This window comes from Ambystoma mexicanum, chromosome 3p (genome assembly GCF_040938575.1).
Source record: "Ambystoma mexicanum isolate Mex_15411 chromosome 3p, UKY_AmexF1_1, whole genome shotgun sequence".
NCBI classification, from domain to species: domain Eukaryota; kingdom Metazoa; phylum Chordata; class Amphibia; order Caudata; family Ambystomatidae; genus Ambystoma; species Ambystoma mexicanum.
In genome coordinates this window covers 1,224,800,938-1,224,814,708 of record NC_090925.1, presented here as the reverse complement: position 1 = coordinate 1,224,814,708, position 13,771 = coordinate 1,224,800,938, and the positions used below count along the sequence as shown (strand labels likewise).

Here is a 13,771-nt window from a genome sequence, read left to right as displayed (position 1 = left end):
CTGAGCACCACATTATTCACTTTACCCTTCCTCTTACCAAACCTCATAAAACAGTACCAAAGTCACTATACCCCAGACTAGTCCGCAATACTCAAAAACTGATGCACAACGACTTAAAACCATCCCTCATCACAGCATTTGACTCCTATATATTGCCCACAAACTATTCAGTGCAGGATTTAGCTTCAAAATATGATGCATGTCTCTTACAATCAATGGATATGCATGCACCGCCCAAACTCAAAAAGCCCAAACCCCACAAAACGAACAGCATCTGGTTAGCTGAATTGTTAATAAACCTAAGGAGAGAAAAAAGAGCCCTCAAACACCATTGCAAAAAAATCCCTCCCACTCGAATCGCAAAGGCCCTTGTCACCCTGACCCTCAAATACAAGAAAGAGATTGTCAAGGCCAAAGTTAACAGCCTTAATGATCGGCTCTCTAATGCCAGTTCCAATAATAAAGAACTCTTTGCTATCCCCCGTGAGCTGGAAACACCCATCACCCCTGTCACCAATACTCGTGACGCCAAAACTTGGTGCACCACGATTCAGGATGCACTCTCTCACAAAATGGACTGCATTATGATCAAAATTAATTACAAAAAGGTGGTCCTTGCCAACAAACCTTCAGTGCCAAACTTAATCAGTCACCAAAAAGAGGCTCCCTCAGATATCACCTTGTTCACCTTCTCTCCAGTTACACCTGAGCAAGTACCAACAACCATCAGCGTCCTCAAGCCATCTAACTGTAAAGCTGACTCCTGCCCAGCCCAAATTGTGAAGCTCTGTTCACCTTCACTTGCGTCTATGATCACTGAACTCACCAATGCATCATTCGCAACCAGTACAGTGCCCTTCTCAATTAAAACAGCCTGGATCACACCACTACTAAAAAACTACCCTGCGATACCAACTAACTACCGCCCCATCACATCCATCACATTTTTACTAAAAATCCTGGACGTCTAGCCTATGCCCAAGTTCAGAAATTCCTAGACAATAATTACCTGCTAGGCATAGCAGATGGATATTATCATGGATGCCAGAAACCTAGCCATCCTCCTACTGCTCAATCTCTCTGTGTCCTTCCACCTGGTAGATCATAACATCCTTTGCCAGCACCTCATCCAGCATTTCCGATTCTCACGTGAAGCCACAGACTGGATTAAATCCTTTCTCAGTGGTAGGACCACTCGAGTGACCATAGGGGACTTGGCGGCTGACGTCGTCCCAGCTAGATTAGGTGTACCTCAAGGGTCCTGCCTCTCGCCCACCCTTTACACCACCTTTACAAATCCCCTCTTCGACACACTGGATGCTAGTGACATCATGTATACCAAGTCTCAAATTATCGTCCCACTCTCTGGTGATTATGTTGCTGATACTATCAAATTAATTAAGTTTACAGCACCATCCAAAACTGGATGGCCACCCACAACCTCTAACTAAATGATGAGAAAACTGAGCTGCTCATCATTGGTTCACTGCAACGGATCAAACACCTTGACTCAACTGTTTCCTCCTTCTGCATTGACGGCACACCCATCCCGGTCTCCAAGCATATAAAGACACTAGGAGTCTACCTGGAAGCTGATCTTTCCATGAATAGGCAAGTCAATGCCATTTCATCATCCACAGCCTATACATTGAGACTCATTGCTCTGATTGGACAATTCCTCTCACCATCTAACTGCATCACTCTCACTAGAGCACTGATACTGTGTAAATTATACTACTGCAATGTGTTACTCACACACACATCAAAAACAAATCTATTGAAACTCCAACTCCTCCAAAATAAAGTGATGCATGCAGTCCTCGGTCTCAAAAGATCCGACCACATCTCGGTCACTAGACGCGAAGTACACTGGATCCCTATCAAAGCCCGGGTGGACTTCAAAACGCTAACTATCACTCATCATTGGGTGCACAGAGACACCCCCCAGTATCTATGTGATTGTATCACCCAATCCGTCCCCACACGCTCTCTCAGATCAAGTTCCAGTATGTCATTGGTCAACCCTTGCTTTAAGAGAAAAAGGGCAGGCGGTGCAAGCTTCTGTGTCATAGCTCCCACACGTTGGAGCATGCTACCAGCGCACATTTGCAACAAACATTTATTCCCTGTCTTCAAAATATTAGCCAAAACATGGCTATTCGATAAATATGAGTAACACACTGGCTTATGCACTGTACTGAATTGTCATCTCTGAACAGTCACCCATATGTACCCCACTCTACTGTAACATGCTACTAACAATGTACTAACGTTGTGTTACCCCAGAGTTTGGGCATTGACGCAAATGCTAAAAATAAATACAAAATAAATATAAATAAATAACATGTTAGTTATGTTTTATAAAAATGTACATTTCTTTGTATCAGGTAACCAGATGATGGCCCCTATCAGATCAGCACACCACAATCAGCATTCCAGTTAACTCATGAACAGCGGTAGCTTCCCACTTCACACTCATACCCTCCCCTGTATTTAATATCACAGGTTGAGCCCTGGGGAATAGAGGGTGGACCTTGCCCCTCAGGCCACAGCAAGCCTATGCCTTTGGATGCCGATTTGACCTACATATTAACATCTTCTGTCTGTGGGTGACCCTCCTGGACCAGTAGCAATACTTCAAACACACAAGTACCATCTAGCATTTCTTCTCCCATGCTTAGGGTATTTTATCAGTCTATCATATTTTAACCCACAAGCCAGGAGTCGCCCCCTGGGCCATGGTGTTCTTCAAGGTCTTCTCTACTGTTAGCATTTGGTCTTTTCCCAGGGCCTGGTTTTCTTTCTGCTCACTCCCTATTTAGCGACTGGTTCTCCTTGATGTCTGTCTCTCTTTGCAGGTCTAGTTCTCCCCCAGTATGGCTCTCTCTCAGAGTTTGGTTCTTCCCTTGGATCTCTCCCAGTTCTCACTCTTGTCTCCCCACACACTCTGCTAGGGATAGGGGGCCTTTACCACCTTATATGGGTTATAGTTTCCTGGCCTCTGCAGTCTCTCATGGCCCCTGACCTCACAGAGCCTACTCAGCTCTCCTGGTTTTTTTCACAACTCTTCAACCCACTTCTGCACTCCTACTTCCCTTCTCCCAGACATAGGAAACAGAGCCTCCTTTATGCGTGGGTTCAGGTGCTAACAACCCCAGCCAATTAGGAAAAATTCCCTATTTGTCTGGGATGGTCAGGTGCTTCTCTGCATCAATCTGATTGGGAGAATTCACGGGCGTGGGTCTTCAGAACGGCTGGTGGACATTTTCAACACCTCCCAGGTGCTTTTGGTGTTTGTTTGCTGAGCAACCTTTTTCCTTCTCCCCACAGGTAGGAAGGGTAGCTCTTCCCAACCTTGTAACATCCCTTTGTTTCCCTACTTGGCTCCTCTCTCCCCACCCCTTTTGGATTCTCACTTTACCACGGTTACTCTACTCTTTTAGATGCCCCAGCTAGTGTAGCCTGTGAAGGCCTCCCTTAATCTTGAATGGTTCAAAATGTACAATCACCACTAGCCATTGGCTAGTGATAATTGACTATTGGCAAATAAGAAATTGTGTGCTTTGTGTATGTGTAGAATTGAGGCGCCAAGTAACTTTGTAAGACTACCTAGGAGGTTGCAACTTGCAATTTGCACTTCTCCTTTTTTATATCCCTTTCGACCCCATGCAGCTTGCTCAAGGGGGCTGGGCATTTCTGGCGTTCCCTAGAATACCTGCCGAATGGCACCAACGCTGCTCCCAATTAGTGGATTGGGGCTGGGTTCTCTGGGATTCCCTCCTCCTCCTGTATAATACCAGATTCACACAATAAAGTTTTGCATTGTGTGGGGAGGTCAGGCAAATTATGCTGGTCATAAGGTATCGAAATGGCAGGGATCTTAAATCCTTTCCCAAACGTACATGCTAGTGTTAGGGACATCCCTATCATATCTTTCCCTATAAGTCTGTTTCAACAAGTGGTCTCTGTTTACTTACACTGTAGAGTTCATACCCTGTAGAATTTGTACACTGTAGAGTTCGTACCCTGTAGAGGTTGTACACTGTAGAGTTCGTAACCGTGTGCTGATTGTGATCTATGGGTCAGGGGCAGGACCTGTTTCCTAAACTGACGAAAAAGTGACCTTGTATTTGAGGTCTCCTTCCCTGTGTTAGACATCCTAGTGTTGGCAGCAAAGTCCGAACTGTCGGATAAGCCATGGTACTTACCTCACAATGCCTTAGATTGAGTCTTTTATCAGGTTTTATTAATGCCCTTTCTGATCCCATCTTTGACAGATCCAGTGACACAGAAATATGTTTCAGAACCTTTATTAACATGGTTGGGATGGGTTTGGAATACACTCATATGTGGATAAGCGGTCATTTCATAATAAAACAAGCAAGATATTCTTCTCTGAGAATAGTCTATGCAAATAATATTAGGATTGGACCAATCATACAGCTGTGGGTGTATTCCTATTTTAGGAATATTGGTTTTATTGTCATGATGCGTAATGGGATGAGATCATTTAAAAAACTGTCCGCTCAGGCGACAGCAGTGTGTCCTTTTAAAGCGTAGGGGACACAAGCCACTCCTCTCAAAATACAACAGGATCCCTGATAGTAGCCTGACAACAAGCAGTTGATTTCAGCACCAGGCTTTAGGGGCCACATATAGCTAAACATTCTGAAATGGGTAAATGCCTGCAGCCTCAAGCCAACAACACCACTCAATGCCTCTGTCCAGAGATGCACAACTACGGCTCACCCTCGATCCTTCATTTGTCATCCCGAACCCTCAGAACTCACTTGCACGTACAACGATTTACCACCATGAGTATGGGCCTTCTACTAACACTACTGCTTATGCTTCCCTCCACTTCGCAGCTTTCATTGGCTGACACCAGGGGTGTTGCTTGGTCTGGAAAAGATCTGGGGCTACACCAATGTCGGTATTGTCGGGACTCGGGGCTAGCTAGCCTTTTGGTTGTAGACCCCGAGATTGTATCCGGGGCTACAACCAAAAGACCCAGGGCTATAGCCCCTCTGCCCCCCCAGCAACGCCTCTGGCTGACACGCCAGCCAGTGACTGATTCTACGACGGGAAGTGCACCTGGATTTTGAATATAAAAAGAGGTGCAGGATCCAACTGAGACTGAGGCATCAACTGGTCCACTGAGGGTGAAAGGGGGAGAAGGGCGACTAGAAGAATGCCAGGCGATTTATGCAACCTATTCTCACACATATGGGTCAAACCTACAAAGGTAATCATCAACACAAAGCGTCTACCACTGAGATAAATAATATAGAAACAGATTCTGAGTTTGGTCTGTGGTCCTCGGGTATGGGTAACACTTAATTCTGTTATCCCATCATTGCTGGTCCACTTTTATGCACTAGTAGCAACCATGTGAGGGCATAGTGAGGTTTATAGAGAAACACAATAAAAGTGGTGGAATAAAAAGAATTCAAACATTTCTCATGGAAGTTTTGTAATGCTTGGCATTGAGTTAATATTCTGAAAAATGGATGCTGTATAAACACTGAGTCTTGAAGTCATAAAAATTGCAACATTTTTAATAGAAGACAAACAAACAAGAAATCAATTGTCCATACATGTGTGAAAATATGCGAATGTCTGGATTCGAATTGAAAATAAAGTACAGTACAGAAATCACTGGTTTACTACAGTCGAATACATGTATGAATGTCTGGATTCAAATTATACATAAAGTATGGTACAAAGAATAGTGGGTTTAATTAAATCTTGAAAAGGGGGCAACGAACAATATGAACAAAGAACTCATTTACTTCAAAAACAGTCCTGGCAGAAAAAAAGGGGTGGTGGGGAGGGGGGGGGGGGGGGTGTGCAGGGCCGAATTTATAAGCAGATCTTGGATTGGAATGAAGCACGGGAAAGGAAAAGTGAATGGAAAAGTACTCAGAGCAGTCTGGAGGGTGCCACAAAACGTACACCGTCCACTGAAATCTGACTTGAGATAGCTCACACCATCATCGATCCTCGGGTCTAAAAAACGCACCTGATCAATGCAACACTCTCCTTGCAACCACAGCCTTTTGTTTATGCAGTCACCCATGCTCTCGGCACCACTTATCACTCTTGACACAGAATTCTATTTTCTGCAACATTTCTGATTGAAATACTAATTAAATAAACAAACAACACTTTCACTTTTATCAATTAGGCGGAGAGTCACGTTTCGAGCTCTTTGTAAGTGTGTAACAGTAAACTGGTCATAGTTCCAAACACTTCCTGTTTCACCAAGCCATCTGATTTTGGGCAGAAAAGGTGCATATGGAAATATAGCGTGCATTCATTTCTGCCATTCCCTAATTAAATGTGGATTATTGAAACCTGTAAACTCGCCGATTAATTGTAATTACAGGTGGGAGCAATGGTATTTGAGTTTGACAGTATTAGCAGAAAACATAGAATGGGGCCTTGATATTTTCAATGTCACACGCACGTATATGTATGTGTATTTGTGTTCTACCTCATTTTAAATTAAAGACAGCTCTTAGTATTTCTAGGTAGATATTTGTTTCTGGCTGTGATGTGGTCACGTGGCGCGGCGGCCACGTCATGCCGTCGCGCGTGCTGTATAATAAAACGGGCGGTCCCGCACTGCAGCAGTGCGCACAGGTAGCCCGATACTGCAGGATCTGTGTCTGTCTGTTCCTTTCGGGGATGGGTGGGTCAAGGCCTGCATGTGGGAATCCCAGGGCTCTGCAAACCACAACATTGGGTTCCATGTCTTAAAATCGCTGCAAAAATGGCCGTGAATACAAATTTTTGCGGCAAAAATGCTGTGGTTTTGCCACCACAATCAAGGATGCGGGGGACACCCCCGCAACCCCTGGAACCATTGTACCATTTAAGGGGAGCGGGGGACACCCCCGCAACCCCCGCTCTCCTTAAATGGTATAATGGGTTACACCTTTACCGGGTCAAACCACAGCATTTATGCCGTGATTTCTTTTACCGGCGACATGTTTGCCGCAATTTTATTACCTGATACCCAACATTGGCGACGAGGATGAACTGGGCAGGGAGAGGTGCTCCGATGCTGATATTATTTCCGGTGACCCGATCCGACGCCTGTCAGATGCACTTGCAACCGCAGTAAGGCAATCACTGCCATTTTGTGCATCCAGTGGCAGCGGCCCCACACGTGGAGTGCTCGTGCGCTGTGTGGACAACTTTTGGAACCCACATCACAGGCCTAAAAGGCAAGAGACTGCCAGAATGGCCACAAGGGCCCATTAAAAAAAAGCAATTTTTTTTCTATCAATATTTTCCTCTTTTTATCCGGCCTACTGAATAATTGATAGGTTAACCAGTAGTGCTGGATCGAAGGCACAGGTGTGCACCACAATACAGTGTGGTGTCCCAGAGGAGAGCAGAGCTGATGCGCCACAGAGATTGACGTGTTCCCAAAAGTGCATCAACAGGTGCAATATGCAGCCTTCTTTCACGTAGGAGGTGCCTGTACGACCTGCGTCCATGAGTGACGAAGAAGGTCAACGAGCGGGTGGACAAGGCACTGCAAGGCCCCCTTAAGGGGGAAGGGGCAAGAACACCACGCCAACAAAGCACACTGGCCCTGATGCCAGTATTTGATACCTCAGGCAATCCCTCAAGTCTGGAACCGAAATGGGTGCTTTAGATAGAGAAGTTGGACATGTACTTTATAGCAACTGGTGAGACTGATGACAAGGCCACAATTGCAACCCTAATATATTCAGCGCGGTCGAATGTTCACAAGATCTTCAAGTCCCTCACTCCCGTTAACAACTCTTATCAGGCGGCAGAGGACAGCCTCAAACAACTCTTTTTGCTGCTAGCAAACCAGGGCTATGAAAGGTTTATTATGTACGGACAAGGCACTGCAAGGGCCCCTCAAGGGGGAAGAACACCACGCCAACAAAGCACACTGGCCCTGATGCCAGAATTTAACACCTCAGGGAATCCCTCAAGCCTGGAACCAAAATGGGTGCTTTAGATAGAGAAGTTGGACATGAACTTTATAGCAACTGGTGAGACTGATGACAAGGCCAAAACTGCAACCCTCTGTCATGATCTCTGCTTCCAAAAGATCAGGACTTGCCCGACTCCCTTGGAAGCAGACCCATAACCCCGGTTCCGAGTGCCAGCCAGTCCCAATTGGGACCTTTTGGACCCTGTCCTGGCGCCAGTGGCACCAGGCTCATAAAGATGCCCAGTCCCAGCGCTGGAAGCGCCGGGCTCATAATGCTTGGGTGGACTTACCTGCAGCAGACCATGCTGCTTACTTACCTGCCAGTTGAACCCCTGATCCTCTTCTGTTTGGGACTACTTTTCCTGTTGGGTGGGGCAGGAGCCACTCCCTAGGTTCAGAACACTGGAACTCTTCTGGAAAGCAGGAACTCTTTTCTTACCTAGGCGAGGCTGTGGAAGGAGACACCTAAGCACTACAGGAGGCTATTTAAACCACACCCGATGGATGAATCTTGCTTTGCGTTATTCTGCATTCTCTGCAGCAGAACGCTCATCGTGTCTTCTGCTTCTGATCCTGGGCCTAAGGGAACAAAGGCTTACCATCCTGGAATCCAGTCTTCAGCAGCACCTGTAAAGACAAAGAAAGGACAGGTTAGCACTACGGTCTTCAGTGGCAGCGCATCTCTTACCTGGTCCATCGGCTGTCACCAACGCCTCGCGCTGCATTCCGGCATCTGAAAGACAAAGGCTTACCTACTCTTCGCATGCTCCGGAGGTCTTCGCTCTGCATTCCGGCATCTGAAAGACAAAAGCTTACCAGCTCTTCGCACGCTCCGGAGGCCTTCGGCGCTGCATCCCGCATCTGAAAGACAAAAGAAGGTGCGTTTAAAGACATTGGGCAACTTTATTACTCACGTGCCATTACTCCTTCCCACGCCGAATCCAGTGGGTATTCCAGCACCCTTCAGCTTCTCTAAAGCTCCGAACTTGTACCTGCAAGATAAAAGGGACAGTTAGTGCGCATCGTGAAGCAGGCTACAAGCGCTTACTTACGTGCTTCCAGGCGCTTCTATTCCTCACGCGGGTTCGATCCTCAACTCTCATCAGCCCGCCATCTGCCATCGCCGGAACCCTGCAAAACAAGAGATATCATTACAAAAGACTTTTAAGACATTTGAAGTGCCCAGAACTTACCGTTCGTGCAGTTAACGACGGACAGCAGTCCTCTGGGGTCAAGAGGCCTGCACCCTTATCCAGTGAAGAAACTGGTTACGGCACCCTGCCCCGAGGCAGATGGAGAGCTCGGCGTTCACTTACCTAAGGTGAGGGCGTTAACCTTTGGGGTTCTACAGGAGAAGAGAAAGGGAAGAGGAGAGAGGCACCCAATAACCCCAGTTCATTAATCCCATATTTTCTATCTGCAGACATCTTACTCTTCGAGTCAGACATACAGTGCACAGAGGTCCAGCCCAAAGAGCCAACCGTGTGTTACACATCACCTTTGAAGATACGGCATTCACCCAGTCAAGATCGGCGCCTCTGCGGCAATCAGGTGAGCGTTACACCCTCGTAGATTCAGCGGGGTGGAAGGTTCACAAGATCTTCAAGTCCCTCACTCCCATTAACAACTCCTATCAGATGGCAAAGGACAGCCTCAAAGAGTACTTTTTGCTGCTAGCAAACCAGGACTATGAAAGGTTTATTATGTGCGGTGCCAAGCAGAAGGAGTCCCTGAACCAGTTCTATGGCAGACTTCGACATCTGGCAAGTACGTACGCGTGGGAGAAGGAGGAGGGCATGGTGAGAAACCAACTGATACAAAGGTGCGCTTCAGGGAAGCTGCATCTCCAAGTGTTGTGTGAGACTGGTCTAGCATTAGCCTGCATACTAGAAATGGGCAGAACATACGAACTGGCGGAGAGCCACGCCAACCAAAATGAACGCTGCAATTCGATTCCTCTAAGTGGAGGATGTTTGAGCAATAGGGCGACACCATGGCGCTGGTCCGTCAAGACCTCGGTGGAATGCGAGAAGAGCTGAAACCCCGATACCATGCCCCAAGTGTGGCTATGACCTTCGGCATGCAGGGGAATGCCTAGGGGAAGAGTATGCAGACGATGCAGAACTACGGGTAACTTCGCGAGGATGTATAAAGCTCCCACACCCGTGACCATCCCCAGAGGACCCTGCACGACACCCAGTGACTCTCCAAGACGACACAAGCTGTCGAACAGTAGGCACCATCTCAAGAACTGGCAGAAGAAGAAGAGGAGGAAGAAATCTTTTTCATCTCCAGCATAGACTCCATAAAGAAAAAAAAGAGACAACACATGTGCACAGTTTCTGTACAAGGAGCAAAGACGGCAGTACTTGTGTACACGGGAGCATCAGTATGCGTGATGGCAACACGCCACTGTGAAGCCCTCCCGAGGCTTCCAGCGCTGTCCAAAGCCCGGACGAAGTATTTTACATTTGGCGGCACCCAACCGATACTTCTCAAAGGTATGTTCATCACCAAAGTGGCCCACGTAGGGAAGGAAATTAAAGCCAAATTCTTTGTAACCAACATAAGTACTCGCTCATTAATGAGCTATGTGGAAGCAGAGGCCCTTGGAATTGTTCACTTTGCCTTGAGCATATAAACTGAAGATATCAATGAAGTTCTTGAAAAGTTCAAATCGTTGTTCGAGGGCGTTGGCAAGCTGCACATCGATGAAACAGTGTGCCCAACCGCACTGAAACACTGTCCGATTCCTTTCCACCTTAGAAAGCAGGTGGAGTTGGAATTGAAGAACCTGGTGAGACTGGACATCATAGAAAGAGTGGAAGTACCCACCCCATGTATCCCCCATCGTCATTGAGAGCAAACCAAAGCAACCAGGGTCAGTACACATTGGTGTCCTTATGAGACTTCCAAATCAGGCTATCAAGCGCGAGCGACACATTACCCCGACTCTTGACGGCGTGGTGGGGGAACTGCAGTGTGCTCGAGTGTTTTCAAGGCTGGATTTGCAGTCCGGGTGCCATCATAGTATTTGAGTTTGACAGTATTAGCACAAAACCCTGAATGGGACCTTAATATTTTCAATGTCACACACAGGGATGTATATGTATGTGTATTTGTGTTCTACCTCATTTTAAATGACAGACAGCTCTTAGTATTTCTAGGTAGATATTTGTTTTTTCGTGGTTGTGATGTGGTCACGTGGCGCGGGGGCCACGTCATGCCTTCGCGTGCAGTGTATAATAAAGGGGGCAGTCCCACAGCACGGCACTGCTCGCGGGGAGCCCGATACTGAATGATCTGTGTCTGTGTGTTCCTTTTGGGGAAGGCTAGGGAAAGGCCTGTATGCGGGAGTCGCAGGGCTCAGCAAACAACAATGACCTGACCTTCCAGCAGAGAATTGAAACCCATCTATGTGTGTGTGTCCCCTCTAACACAATGGGAATCATTTTGAGCCGCGCTCGGATCACAATTTACTCTCAGTGACAACGAACATCTTACGATCCATGTGATGCTCGTGGTCAGACAGAGCAGGGGCAAAGACAGCTCTATTGCCCCCCTTCATCCACTCCAGGGGACAGAACCGTATGCATCTGCATATGTCTAGATATAAGTCTGTGTGCACTATACAGGCTGAGTGAAGTTGATCTGTCCTTTCACACTCTTGCTCTCCTGTAGTACTCTTCAGTTCTTCAGATGCTGTGGCGCTAAGCTTTGCCTGCCGGTATACAACAAGGGTCTCATTACAAGTGTGAAGGTACAATCACTTCTAAAACTGAGGGAACGGTATTGCCGCCTATTGTTTCAGTCTTCCTCATGATGAGATCGTAAATACGTCCAGCATATGTGTAATGTTATTATCTCCATGTAAGCTGAGGTATCCATTCCCCAATGAAGTCCTATGGGAATTCAGAATGGGGAGTAACAAGTCTCATGATCAGGTGGAAAATGACCAGTGACCACGGGTGATAACTGTACTTCCATTTGGAGGTATTAGCAATGCTAATAGCAAAACTCTTAAGGAGGCCCCAAGTCTGATGCAATTCATCAGTGTGGACCATGAGTAATAGTCCTCACAGAGGAGAGAAAGTGCAATTACAGTATTGCTACAAGACTTTTACTGGATGGAGAACTCTAAGCAATCAACAGGGAGCATTTTTAGATGGGTGGTATATTTAACATGCATTTGTTTATGTAAATTGGTAGTATGTAATGGTTACCTTGTTTTGTGTTATATCTTTATCTCTGTAGATGCCAGCGTGGATACCACGGCGAACGATGCCACGCGTTAATTCTTCCAGTGGAAAATCCTTCTTACAGTTATGACCACACAACAACATTGGCAGTTGTAGCAGTGGTGCTTTCTTCTGTCTGTCTTATTATCATCGGGGCATTGTTATTACTAAGGTAATTTTGTATGTATACCTGTTAATGCAAGTCATGCAATATGAAAAATAATATTGATTGTCACAGTAAGAGCAACTTTCCGGACATCCACTATGATTAATAACAGCCCAGAAAAACTCTGTGTTTTGTTTTAAGCTGATTGTTGAGACTTCTCAGCACGACCATCATTGCTTCGGGGCAGAGTAGTGGTCTTGCCTAACTCCATGAACACTGTTACATCTGGGGGTGCGGCAAACCACTAATACAAGTTCTTTTGAAAGTATATATTATTATGTTCCCTCTACAAAGGCAGATGTTTTTACAGGTGTAGTAATCCTAGCTACCTGAATGCATAGCACAAGGGCAATGAAATGTGTCACACTCGCTTATCTTTCACTCCCTGTAAGTAAGTGCGGATGAGGCAGCAAGCTCCACCTTAGGGATGCTTCTCATTGGCCTAAACACGAGAAAAAAATAAACTTATAACCAGCTGCATGCTCATGCCAAAGAAGCTAACAGGCTTGAAAGCCTGTTTGCCTCTATGTGAGTTATTATGAGTTTTGCGATAATGGTAAAAAGAGGAAATATTTCACATACCATAATCAAAATAGTTGATAGGTGGGAGGTTATGAGTTAATGTTAAACACTGGCATTGCCCTGGGCAACCACCCACACCATTGTTTTTACCCCACCTGCACCATTTCAGAAGTTCAGATTGATTCAAAACGTTGTTTTGGTATTTCAATTACCACCTGTTTTTACCAGTTGCCTGATTATGGGTTCATAACGTGTTCACCTCATCTAGTATTTCATGAAAAGTGCATATGGTAAATACCTCATGATTAGGAGATTGAATTCCATCTATGCCACATTTTTACCTCTTTCCAAAAGTTGGCACTTCAAATATCCACCTCTTCCTGACATGTTAAAAAATGTTTCATTTAAGTGAAAGGCTGTGATAATTCATCCCTTCAACTTGTCGTGGGTGGGCCCCTAATCACCCTAACTCAAAGCAGGCCCACCTCGTAAGAAGCGAGTGCTTGTTTTGTTCGTAAAGCACGTTTATTGTACAATTTTCGGGGAGCAGCTAGATAACTCTATTGAGCCAAACTAACCCAAGTATCACTGAACCACATAAGTTGACACATTGGGCCTCATTACGAGTCTGGCGGTAACCGAGCCGGAAAAACGGGCAGGGTACCGCCGGACTCGTATTACCAGTCAGCCTCCGTGATACCCGGAATTACCGAGGCATTACGACCCCGGTGACCCGGGAATTCGGAGGCGGAATTGTGTAAGTCCCCATTCCCATGGAGTCCCACAGGACTCCATGGGGATGGGGACAATGGAAACACTGGTTCCGTCTATGGCGGAGCCGGTGTTTCCATTTCCGCCTGCAGG

General features: G+C 46.2%; 1 protein-coding gene across 1 annotated transcript in view; it reads left to right on the top strand.

The window, feature by feature from the left end:
• The window catches only part of HBEGF (heparin binding EGF like growth factor), a 111,388-nt gene that overhangs the window by 66,378 nt on the left and 31,239 nt on the right, over positions 1-13,771 (top strand). The window contains exon 4 of the mRNA XM_069652680.1: positions 12,236-12,391. Within this exon, the coding sequence (XP_069508781.1) occupies positions 12,236-12,391 (156 nt within the window). The remainder of the gene's footprint in view (positions 1-12,235; positions 12,392-13,771) is intronic.